Source organism: Gavialis gangeticus, unplaced genomic scaffold, assembly GCF_001723915.1.
Source record: "Gavialis gangeticus isolate Ggan-Ray unplaced genomic scaffold, GavGan_comp1, whole genome shotgun sequence".
NCBI classification, from domain to species: domain Eukaryota; kingdom Metazoa; phylum Chordata; order Crocodylia; family Gavialidae; genus Gavialis; species Gavialis gangeticus.
Genome location: NW_017729000.1, coordinates 43,471,535 through 43,484,139, shown reverse-complemented (window position 1 = coordinate 43,484,139; position 12,605 = coordinate 43,471,535). Strand labels below are relative to the sequence as shown.

The following is a 12,605-nucleotide window of genomic DNA, read 5'->3' as shown; positions in this document are numbered from 1 at the left end:
AAAAAAAAAAAAAAAAAAAAAAAAAAAATCAAATTTAAGAATTAGTGGAAAAATAAGTATGGTAAATTCTTCTATTTGTGCTGTTTATTTATGCATTTCACAAAATTTGAGTGCAAGACACACTAGCAAGCTTCAGGGATTTATTTTAGCTAGAAGCTGTTCTCATACTGTAGTCCACAGAGTAAATTCTGCCAGTGATGAAATATTCAGCCTTTAAGCGGTAACATCTACGGCTACTTGCAACCCTTCTTCTGGGCTTATTCCTGCTCTCCCTTACCCTGACAGATAAAAGAAATGAAGATATCTGCTCAAGTTTATTGTGCGGTTATGACTTCATCTTATTTGCCCCCTGCATGTCCTCTTTGAAGAAAGCTGGATAGTTATGTTGTCTGTATTAACGTGTTTATTTGTCTTTAGCGTTTGAGATCGTCTGTTTCTACAGAAGTGCCAATTAAAATATCTCAAGGAACCTTCACTGATACTGGAATAGTTTGTGGAGGTATTCATTGGTTTATAAATTCAGAAGAGATGAAATAGCCTGTCAATGAGGAGAGTAAAAAGAAGAGTCGAATATACTTGTATACAAGGTCTTTGGCACAAAGAAAAAAGAGATGGCCTCTTCCTGGCCATCAGTGGACTGGAGGCTGATACTGCAGGTACAGGGAGAGCCGAAAAACCCACAGGGCATGTCTAATTTTCATCTTAAAAACCCTGCAAACATAATTTACATTACATTTTAACTTTTTCTTAGCATTTGCCAGCTCCTACTCAGGGGTCTTCATGGTTGGTATCATTTGTGTGCTTTGTCAGTAGGTGTGATCAGCATATGTTACCATTTGTTTTACCAGATATCTATAAGCAGTGATCCCCCAGATTTATTTTCCTTGCTGTAGCACAAATTCAAGGCAAACCTCCAATAATTAGATTCTATACCTGGAAAAGTATAATACATTTATACATTTTCCATATATAGAATCTAATTATCGGAGGTCATCTTATAACAGGGGTGGGCAATTATTTTGGGCAGAGGGCAGCTTACTGAGTTTTGGCAAGCCATTGAGGGCCGCATGACAGCCATCCCAGGGCAGATAAATATTAATTTTCTAAATTGTTTAGGGGCCCCATGGACCGGATAGAATGGCCTGGTGGGCTGCATCCAGCCCCTGGGCTGCATTTTGCCCACCTGTCTTATAATTTGTTCAAGTAAATACAGTATTTTGCCGTGTTAAGGCTATTGTTCCTTCCTCATATATACTTATACTACAAATGTCTTTGCTTTTCCTTATTATTTACACACCATGTCTGTAATATGATACAGTCATAAAGTTATATGATGCTGATCCTGAGAGGTCTGAGAATTTTGTTTACCTATTAGTAGACACAAGGAGAGTAAGTTCAGGTGAGATGAAAAATTAACTTCTAAGAAAGAAAACACATGCTGTTTAGGTCTTCCACTGCCTGTGATGGGTCCGTAGGTGCTATATCAGCTTCCTGTCGCACTGAACCTTAATGCTTAGCATATTACTTTTAATGTACAAGTTATAGTAAAAAAAGACAAAGGAAAAAAAAATGGCTAGCGTGTATGATTTTCCGAAGGTTTTTTCCTAAACCAATAATAAATTCTTGATATTATAAATGCTTTCCCTGACATTTAAGTTTCAAACAGATTAACTGGAGATTCATGCATGGGAAAAAATCAAATAGAATCATTAGCAAGAGCTAATTTTCAAGAACATGGTCATATTAAGCAAATTTAACTATTCCCATCTGTAGAGCTTTTAGATGAACCTCTTTGCTTTACTGTAAAACCAAATTGTAAGTTTGAGAGCCTCAGAGCCCACATATTGAATTAGATATATTTTTCTTAACCTATATTCAAACTTTCCTTGTTTGCCAGTAGCCAAATACTATGGTAGCCGTATACTTTCACTTCCTTACTTCTGTTCCTTTTTAAGAGCAAAGGCACTTAGTCTCTAACATAGATTAAAGTTTCAGCAAATTAAGATGTAGCTGTTATGATTAAATAACTTACTGGACCACATGTTTCTGCAGTAAGCAATTATTTAAGTAAGAATTTTATTCTCCTGAAGCAGTGACTACATATCCACACTACAGTAAATGCTGATGGTCCATTCGCTGGTTTATTGTACACTACATTTCAATTTCAACTTTTCAGCCACAACACTTCCTTTAAATAAATACATTCTCACTTTCCTACATGATCCCTTGCTATGGTATAGGTGTTATCTCATTTCTTTGTTTTTGTAAATACTAGGTGATATGACACATACTGAATCCAGAAGCATGCTTTTTCCCCAAAGAAAACCAGATTTTAGTCAGAGCTGAGGAGTTGCAGTCATATGGACATACAGGAAAAGAAGTGCAGCTAACCTGATAAACGTGACACTGACTAAATAGACCCTGCAACAGGGGTAGGCAAAACATGGCCTATGTGTCGTATCTGGCTGACCAACTGATTCTATTCGGCCTGTGGGCAGGTGGTGGCTCCGGCTCTGGCCTCAGCTGGCACTGCAGGGGATGCTGGGCGGAAGCAGCTCCACCTGCCAGGCATTGTGGGGTAGGCCCTGGGTGAGCTGCACTTAGGCTTAGGCCCTGGCAGAGCTCCAGCTCTGGCCTCTGCTGGCACTGCAGGGGACACAGGACAGAAGCAACCTTGCCCACCTGGCTCTTCGTGGCATGCCTAAGGCAAGCCCCACTGGGGCCTTGCTGCTCCCACTTGGGCTGTGCTGGCAGCTCCTTGTCTGCCTGTGGCTCAGAGCTGGTGGAAGTCACCCCAGGTGCTAGGACTATGCAGTGGGTGCTCTGCACCTGTGCTTGGGGGTGGTGGAGCTTCCTCAGCACTTCCCAGCAGGTAAAGTCCAGCTCTGGACCTGTCTCCAGCTTTGCCACACAGTGCCAGGGGCTGGCCCAGCCACCAGCTGCCTTCTGGCTGAAGCCAGTGTGGCTCCCGTCCCATCTGCCCAAGTGAGGCTGCCCCCAGTGCCCTGGGGCTACGAGTTAAGCTCCTCCTGAAGGAAGCAGGGCCACTGGGCTGCAGATGGGGCAACCTGCATGACCCTGGCTGGAAGCTGGGACAGGCTAGAGGGGGCTCCTGGGCTTCCCCAGGCTTTATGGGAGCAAGTGTAGATGGAAAGAAGTGGGGGGCAGGCCAGTTTGGGGTGCAGGTGGCTCTTGAGGGACATGTCAGGGTGAGACAAACTCCTTTATGATTTGTGGGGTGGCAGGGCTCTGCTGGGGATGGGGTCCTCCCTTGGCTGAGTGCCTCACCTCTCTATATACTACTAAAAATCAAGCAGGACAAAAATTATTTTTTGAAATAAAATTAAGATATTTTATAGTAGATGTTTGATTTTTAGCATATGATTTGTTTTTTTTCTATAATTTGTTAAAATACCTTCGCCATTAATTTTGTGTGTGGGGCTCTCAACAGCTCACCAAAACTCATTAAGTGGTGCTCCAGCCGAAATAACTGCCCACCTCTACTGTGACAGGTTAAAAACAATCACACTTGGATGCTGTGTTTGACTGATAAATCTGGTTCATTGTGCTTTGCCAGTACCTTAAAAGAAAGGGTCTCTACTTAGCCTCTGCTTCTGTGCCTGCACCTGGTAATGGATGCAAGTAGGCTTTTTCAGAAATATGATCCAGTATGTCTATTTTTACAAATACTGAAATAGAATTGATTATTTTAATTACCCCTTCTTCTGAAATACAGGGACTTGGCACTGGGACACCACCCAGCACTTAGGAAGCTTCCAAAAAATGTGTATATTTGATGACTTCCTGGAGAGGATAGATTCTTGTATCTACATTTTTACTGCGTTCATCAATTTAGCATCTTCATGCATACCACATACAGGTTTGGAACAACCTTTCTGCAGCTGCCAAAATCATTCCACTTTCACCTATAAACTCTATTTTTTCTGCACAGGGTAATAATGGACACTGTCCATGAGCGAATCCATAAACAACTGCCAAACTAATTTTAGTGTTTAATAAATACTGCTCTCTTCCTCTTTTTCCACACTTGGCTAATAAAAAAAAGTCAAACAAGATCCAACATTCCTTCCAGCAGGAGAGCATTTTTTAAAGCTTGCCATTTAGGTTCATGTAGTTTTGCCCATTTAACTAATTTTTTCTGGTTTTCCAAGAATACTAGAAAGAAGCTAAGCTATAGCTTTTTTTTTTTTTTTTTTTTTTTTTTTTTTTTTACTTTTTTACATTTCTCTCTCTCTCTCTCGCACCTATTCAGAACACCACAAATTTCTAAATACATTGATATAGGAAAAGCCTAAAATTCAAAACAAACAATCTTAAGGAGACAGATCACCCTCTCACAGGAACCAATGGACAAACTTAATGTAATTTTCAAATACACACTTCTGTTCATTCCTATCTGTAATGGTTTATTTATGTTTCAGAGCTCTGAATTTATCATTCAGCTTCCATTAAGGAACTGTGAGAACCAACATTCACCAAGATCTCAAGTCCACTCATATTACCTAGTTGTTGATGTTTTTACATATCAAGATTTAGGTGATTAAAAATGACAGCCTGGTACAGTCTAGTGCTTCTATTGACTTGATTTCTTGTTTGCAACAGACTGAATCCAAAAGGTAATTCTAGTCACAAATTGAAATGGTTTAAACATACCCAGTATATCAAAGAAAAGCTGCATGTTTATGCACTCTACTATTTGACAAGAACATTTAAATATGTTAAAGCTCTCCATTCTGAGATGTGTTTGATAGAAACAGCAGTTTTGCCTTCATATCACATTTTCCCGAAATATGAGTATGCATACATGCTACTCTGGGGTTTCACTGATTTATCTAGCAGTTTTCATTGTGATCCAACTGAGATTGGAACTTATGTACTAGTAATGGGACGAGAAATCACTTAGCCTAGATTACAGTTTAGCTCTTCTGCTGGGTATCATTAGTGAAGAAGTTTCTAACTGAAGTTTCCATTCTCCAAAATCCAGATCAGCCCCACCAATTCAAATACTTTTTCCTTATGTTCGTGTATGAAATACTCAAGCTTGCTCATTACCTGAGGGCAGAGGGCTTCAAGCTGGCTTGCTGACATGCGAACTAGTTTCACGCCTTCTTCATTGTTTGAGATGGAACAAGCCAAATTGGCAACCTATATTGAAGGGAGATTAAAAAAAAAGAAAAGAAAAAAGAACACTTTTAGAAAATAAGTTATTATTTCTGCAGTAAGAAGCAAAACCTGTAACCTTTCATTTTTTCTGTGATCAGTAAGCTTTCAAGAAATGCACACTCTCCAAATTCTTTTAAGTCAATTTAACAGATTTGCAATCACCAGTGACATCTGTTCTGTCTCAGGCTACCAGATCATAAAACAACAGTCATTCAAATGAGAAGAACAACTTCAATGTTCCCATTTACTCATTGGAGAGGATGCATCTATTTTAATGTACAAGGGCAACACTTTAGTGACACTTGAAGTAACTGTTAAAATTCCCATTCCTATGTAAGAGTAAAAAAAAAAGAAGCTAGAAACCCACTATTTTAGTTGTTAAAAGGGCTGAAAGAAATGGCTGACAGAGGAGGGATGAGACTGACACTGCATTACCATATCTACTAACCCCTTTCTCTTCTGAATGTTCATCACAACATGTAGACATGGATAAACACAAACTCACAAGATAAGCATTTAAAAATTTTACAAGCCTACAGTGATCAACTGGCATAGTATCATGCAGTTTACCTACAACTTTAAAAATGTACCTTTGCATGTAAGTGCCTTTGCTACCGTACATAGATAAAGCTGCATTAAAAAAAAATACTTCACATAGTTTATATGACAATGCTTCTAACAATGTTTCGGTACTTTGCGATCCATAACACCACATTTGCTAGATTATTCCAGCAACTGGCTGGAATTCCCAGAAACTGGCCTGGAATCCTTGTGATACTGGAATTTCAGGCCAAGAGTTTGTTTGACCTTCTATTTGACATCTTCTCTTTAACCAGCCATCTTGAAACTAGGACCTTGTTAACAACTACCTTTTAGAACACATGGGAGGGAAACAGGGTAGATTTTGTTTAGTAATTGAAGATATTTTGCATATTAGATTTCTCAGAGAAGGATAAAACTAAAGTGAGTTATATTCCTTATATGACAAGTGAATGACAACTTGCTATTTCGAACTCCAATATAGTTCCATTTGAACATAAGGAGGTATAAAAACTGCACAAAGACAAATGAACTAAGATGAACTTTGAGCATTGTCTTATTAAAAATGGAAAAAACTACCTGCTCAAAGCAGCAAAAGATCCCAAAAGAAGAGTTAAAAAATAACACCCCACAGAATAGTTAAAAATAACACCCCACAAAAATTCTAATATTAAAAAAGCCTAAGTCTGTCCGTGTGTCTGTCATACTTTATTCGTGCTCTGATTGGCTGACAAACAATTAGAGGCCCCCTCTCCCCTGGTCACCTGGCTAGTCAAAATATAATGAAAGTAACAGCAGAGATGAACCAGGTTGCTAACATTCTTTTAGAGAAAAGCTGAGAAAGTTGAGAGCTTTTTAAATGAAACAACTCTACATAAAGTTTTAGGAAAGTTAATATCAAATTACTACTATCTTTTTAAATTAATTTCCTTTACAAAAACTTTATAAACTTTATAGTAAAATGTTTATTTTCTACCTATAGGGACTTTTTACCATCTTTAATTTTCCCCGAGTCTGAGGAAGGGCATGTGTACCTGAAAGCTTGTAGAAAAAGATTTTTTTTTTTGTGATTTTTTAGTTGGTCTAATAAAAGATATCATTTCTGAACTAAGAGTTCTAGAGTTTTGCATTTATAGATGGAGAACATACATTCCTGGGGCAGTGGTAGACACCAATCACATGTTATTATACTTCAATGAGGAGTGTATTTGGCAGCTGTGTTGGTCTGAGACAAAAAGACATACAAAAAAATTAGAACTTTTGGTTCCAAAATGATACCTTTTATTAGACCAACTGGGAAATCGCAAGAAAACTGTCCTTTTCTGCAAGCTTTTGGGATCAAAGTCCCTTCATCAGGCTGTGGTAAAAGTATAGATGGTAAAAAGTCCCCATAGGTAGGAAAAACTTCATTTTTGCACAGAGCCTTCCCATCTTCAGCTTCCTCTGTGCAAAAATGAAGTTTATTTCCTACCTGTACAGACTTTTTACCATCTTCTACCATCTATACTTTACCCACAGCCTGAAGAAGGGGCTTTGATCCCAAAAGCTTGTAGAAAAGGACAATTTTCTTGAGATTTCCTAGTTGGTCTAATAAAAGGTATCATTTTGGAACCAACAGTTCTAGTTTTTTGTATGTATACTTAAATGAAGCCTTTTACCAACTTCATTAGTAATGCTAAAGCTCAAGTAAATTTACAGTGCAAAATCTCTCTCCCTCTCTTGCTTCCAAACTGAATGATGAATGATGTAAGCTGAAGCAGCTCTCAAGATCAGAGGTATATTTCAAATGCTAAATGGCTGGGTAAACAAGAGCGGTGGCATACCTTGGGATGACTGTCCTCCAAGTGCATAACTATTTTTTTTCCTTGTGCAGTTATAAGGCTGATTTTTATAGTGCTACAGTTAAAGCTGCGTCAGCTTTTAGAGTCACTGTTAGCTTTTTGCCCCTACAGCGATCTTTTTAATTTAGTTTTCAGGCAATTTTATAATCTGCCTTAAAATAAATCTTTGTGCTGCCATGAATATGGCAACAGAACAATGCAACCCCCCCTCCCCAAAAAACACCCCCAAAAACAAAATTGCAGTTGTATATTTGAAACAGACTTTATAAGGGTAACACTGTATGGCTACAGGTTTAGCCTCATTAAGGACTCTACTTTAAGATGTATTTAAGTTTGGCAATTAAGAATTCATTCTCAAGCCTTCCCCACAAATGGTGGTGGCCTGCATAAGCTGCATGGAATCAAACAAATTTCTTTTCTTTGGGTAAATCTGATATCTGAAATCTAACTTTGTCTGCCCATATCCTTAGTCTAACACGGCTACAACCTATACCCCTGGAATTAAACAAGCCTTTTCTACTGAATGTTATCTCCATTAACTAATATTCTAGCAGTCAAATTAGGGCACTGCATATACCTATTAAACTGTAAGACCCAGTGAAGACAAGCCAACAGCTGGACAAACTTCCTTCTAAGATATACAGTAGAATATAAATCAGCACTAAATGTGTTGGGTCTAGAGAGAGCTAATGGTAATTAAAATAAACCTGTTTTTCCCCTTTCTACTAAAGTGGCTATGGTTTTGGGTGCACACATTGAGTGCATCTGCTGAAAAAAGTCATTCTTACATGGTCATTTCTAAAGCTGCTAATGTATTCTCTCATGAATACACGCTGAAATCAATACCTGTTATAGCCATGTAAATACTACAGAATGTTGCCAGTGCACATTTTTTCTGGGATTCTAGAGGTATTTGATATTTTAGTAAATATAAAAAAATTATACAGCTCTCTCAAACACACAGACATATATCATTTTACTTAAAACTCCAGCTCACAGTAATCTGCAACTACAAGAATGTCAACCCTCATTAAAAAATATTCCAGGTTGGCAAGAACACCCAACCCACCCCCCACTACATCTTAAAAGCCCAAAAAACAAAGGGCAAACAGAGAGCCAAAACGGATTCACACACCACACACACTTTTTTTTTTTAAATATATAAAGACAAACTCATTTTTGAACACTTGAGCTGCAAGAACTACCTATGGGCAGATTTTCTACTGCCCTCAGCTTCTATATTGACTTCATTTTCAGAAGTGCTCGGGTCCCAGTGAGTCCAAACAACACCGGTGGATACTGAATTGAGGTTATATTGAAATGCCTGCAAAGTAGCACCCAGCCAAATCACTGAGGACTTTGGCTTTCCCTTTCCCAAACAGAATTTGGTAAATTCCAAGAGATTAACCAACTTGAATCCATAATAGTAATGAAGCCTATAGTTTTGAAAGGCTATATACTACCAAAAAAGGGGGCAATCAGTCATTCTTCTTCTGAGCTCCTTGATGCTAGTTATCCTCCTCCGAGTTATCCTGCCAGAACTGCCAATAGCTATAAAAACTATATTGCTTCTAAATTCTGTTGCAATGGAATGCAGGCATCTTGATTCTATAGGACCTTAGATAAGTCACTTCATTTCTATACTTTAGTTTCCTTTCTGTAAAATAAGAATGAAATGTTTCTAGTTCAAAGAGATTTTGCAGGGGTAAGTTAATCATATTATGGCCATGAGCATCTACATAGTGTTACTTACCTAGCTTAAATTAAACAAACTGGCAAAGTGTCATGTTGGCATGCACTTCCAAAACAGATATAAAAAGGTAGGTATAGTAAGCAAAAGTTGCATGCAATAAAACTTAACTGAATAAACCCTCCTCAACAAACTGACTGATATCACAAGAGGCCTAGATTTGATTTAGAAAGAACAATTCTGTTCTGAGGGCAAAAAAGCAACTGAATTCTTGCTCCCTTTTTCATACTTACAACCCAATACTGTCACAAACCCCCACACAGATGTGATGATAGGAAATAGACAGATGCAATTAACCACCATGATTTTTTTCTTCCCCAGAAAGTGACAAAAACACCCTACAATGACAAGTCCGACCAGAGAAACAGGAGTGGATCTCAGTAAAGAAATATCCCTTGTAGTACAGACAGATCAAATTAAAAATCTCTTTTTTTAATGCAATATCTAGGCACTTACATTCTATAGAGTATACAGCTGCCACCTCCAAGAAAATGCCCTGTATATCCTAAAAGGGAAGACTGACCTGAGGCTGGCTACTACTGTTGCCAGCATTTGGATGAATGAGCTTTAATTTACCCCTAAGTGACACTTCATCTAAGATATTACAGTGACAAATGCACAAATACAGCCATTTCAACATACCTCTTTGCTACATACTGAACCAATGTGCTGGTGCCAAATAAAAGAAAACTAGATGCAATTTTCTAGAAGATAGTTTGGACCATGTGAATTTTTGTACTTAAAATTCAGCTTTAAAATGTACTAACAATGGTACTAGCATGAGAAGACAGAATACTGTCTTAAATGAGGCATCTCTTACCCCAAAAAGGTTCACATAAAATAAGAAGCATTACTTGTGGATGTAGGAAATCCATGTGAAAAACAGCTGCTGCAATATTAAGACACTTGTAGGATTATTTTGCACTGAAATTCTTGTGTCTGCTACTGTGACAGTTCATGTAAGGAACTCAAATTCACATTATTTGATTCTTGTGCATCTATTTGTTTTGACAGGGTAAGACTGATATTCTCAGACAACTTCTTCTAAATCAGCAGCAACCACGGTTGGTGCAACGCTGAGTGAAGGCCTCTACAACACAACTCCTGCCTATCATTTTAGAGAGTTAGACTTACTGTTAAAAACAGTATTTCAAGCACAAGCTGCTACCAGGTGATAAGACCAGTCCATTTCCATTGGTTTCAAAACTAGAGGAACATCAACCAGATGAGCTGGAGTTGTCATTATACTCATTAGGTGAGACTACAGTCAAGAAAAGCTGGTAGAAGTTTCTACCTTCTCAAACATTTCATAGTTTCATAGTTAGTAGGGTCAGAAATGTTGCTGGTTTAAAGTTAAACCAGACTCCTTCACTATCCTGGCATGGTCTCTGGGCTGGATGGGTCTCTCTGCATCACAGCAGAGCTGGCCCCCAATCCCCTCTGCTCCCTGGTTGCAGCTTGGCAGAGACTGCAGACATCTGCCTGGCTTTCCCCTGGTCTCCTCTCCCCTCCCTGCTCAACAGGGGGCCCCTCTGCCTTACAGATGCCTCTCACAATTAGCTAGCAGACCATATGCTGTGACGGGAGGCGGAGTGGGGGAAGAAGGAAACAGGCAGAATCAAACAGAGAGCTGGTAATGTCCCTTTGTTGTTGTCTTAATGGGGTGATTAACACTGAGCTAGTATTATCAATTCCTTACGTTATAAATTCCCTGCTGGGCTGGTCAGAAGGGGTGTGTGTGGGGGGGTGCCTCCCTAATCAGAGCATCCTGCTGGGGCCTGGCCATGCTCCCCTCAACTTAGCACTGTGGGAAAGGGAGGGCTGCTCTAGTACCACCCCCCCCCCAGCTTCTAGCCTGAGCCACTGCAGGTATGTGCCTGCATTTCTGGAACATCTGTACAGTTACAAACTGATTCAGCCTAGCCAGGTTAGACTGACTTGCAGAGATTGAATGAAAGTGTTTCTATCAGTTCTTTAATGCGAGTTATAAAGGGAAGAAAAGATTTGTCCTTTTCTGTTTTTCCCCCATTACATGGAGTCCTGCTTATTTTTTACCTTATAAATGTACAGTATGTAAATTTTACCTTCTGTGCATTTAGTGGATGACTGAGGTCTCAGACATGCATTAGAACTTCTGAAACCAGCTTGGACATTCACTGTAAAGCAAAGAAAAGCTCTATCTTTTCTATTTTTTTTAGGTCACATTAGGGTCTGGTTTAAAAAAGACTAACTCCAGGAAGGCCTCCAAGTTGATGTTTTGCTACTATCCATTAAAAGAAGAATCTAAATCTTGCAGAAACAGAACTACATCATACTGCTTTTGCAGGTTTTTAAAAAAATACTAGTTCTTCTCACTTACTGCATTACAGCTTTTGGTATAAGTAGGGTGCTTCATTTAGTTTTAGATGTGGAAACCAACTACATCAACAATAAATTTTAAAATATTTCAATGTTTAAAATGTGTTTTTAAAATCAAACATATTTGGCAGAAACATTTCTTTCGACAATTTGGTTTGCTAATTTTTTTTCTAAACATTGGTTTAATAAACTCTTTTCAATTCATTTTGACTTGAAAATATATCACTTAGTAAAAGTTAATTAAAATTTTGACCACAGCAAGTTATACTGAACTGTTCCCAACACCATGGGAACAAGCAATTCAATAGTCTAAGACAGCTTTAAAAAAAAAAAGGGGGAAATCTCAGCTTTTCATTCTGAAGTTGAAATGTCAGAATTTCACAAAGCTTCAAGTTCCCAATCAGCCATAATCAAAAGAGAACCTATGGCCTTTTCTTTAAAGCTTGCACTTTTTTTTTTTTTTTGGACAACAAGTAGGTTGACAACAGTTAAATCATCTTTCCTTTAGGTAAGCTAACATCTCAGATCCTTACTGCATTGAAACCTATACTGTCTGTTTAAATTTTCTCCTCTTCCATATCAAGTTGGAGGTCCAGATGTCCTTAAGGTATTGTTTAATTTGCCAAGATATCCCAGCACGTAGATAAATCTTTACAAATCTGGACCAGGTGCTAGAGGTGCTAAAATACAAGAGTGTTATTTCTTAGAACTGGAAGGTACCAAAGCCAGACAAAACATCATAGCTACTTAACTACTCTTAGGATTAAAAATTCTGTAATATTACTTTATAGCCAGTAAAATCTAGGGGTGCACCAATAAAAATTTTCTTGGCCGATACCGATAGCCATATTGACCATATTAACCAGCCGTATTGGCCAATACCAATCCAATAACTGATTTACAGGAATGCAGCCCAGCAGCTTGGAGAGCAG

General features: G+C 38.5%; 1 protein-coding gene across 1 annotated transcript in view; it reads right to left on the bottom strand.

The window, feature by feature from the left end:
- Window positions 1-12,605, bottom strand: part of CTNNA1 (catenin alpha 1) — a 251,980-nt gene that overhangs the window by 41,067 nt on the left and 198,308 nt on the right. The window contains exon 9 of the mRNA XM_019506550.1: window positions 5,074-5,166. Coding sequence (XP_019362095.1) covers window positions 5,074-5,166 — 93 coding nt within the window. The remainder of the gene's footprint in view (window positions 1-5,073; window positions 5,167-12,605) is intronic.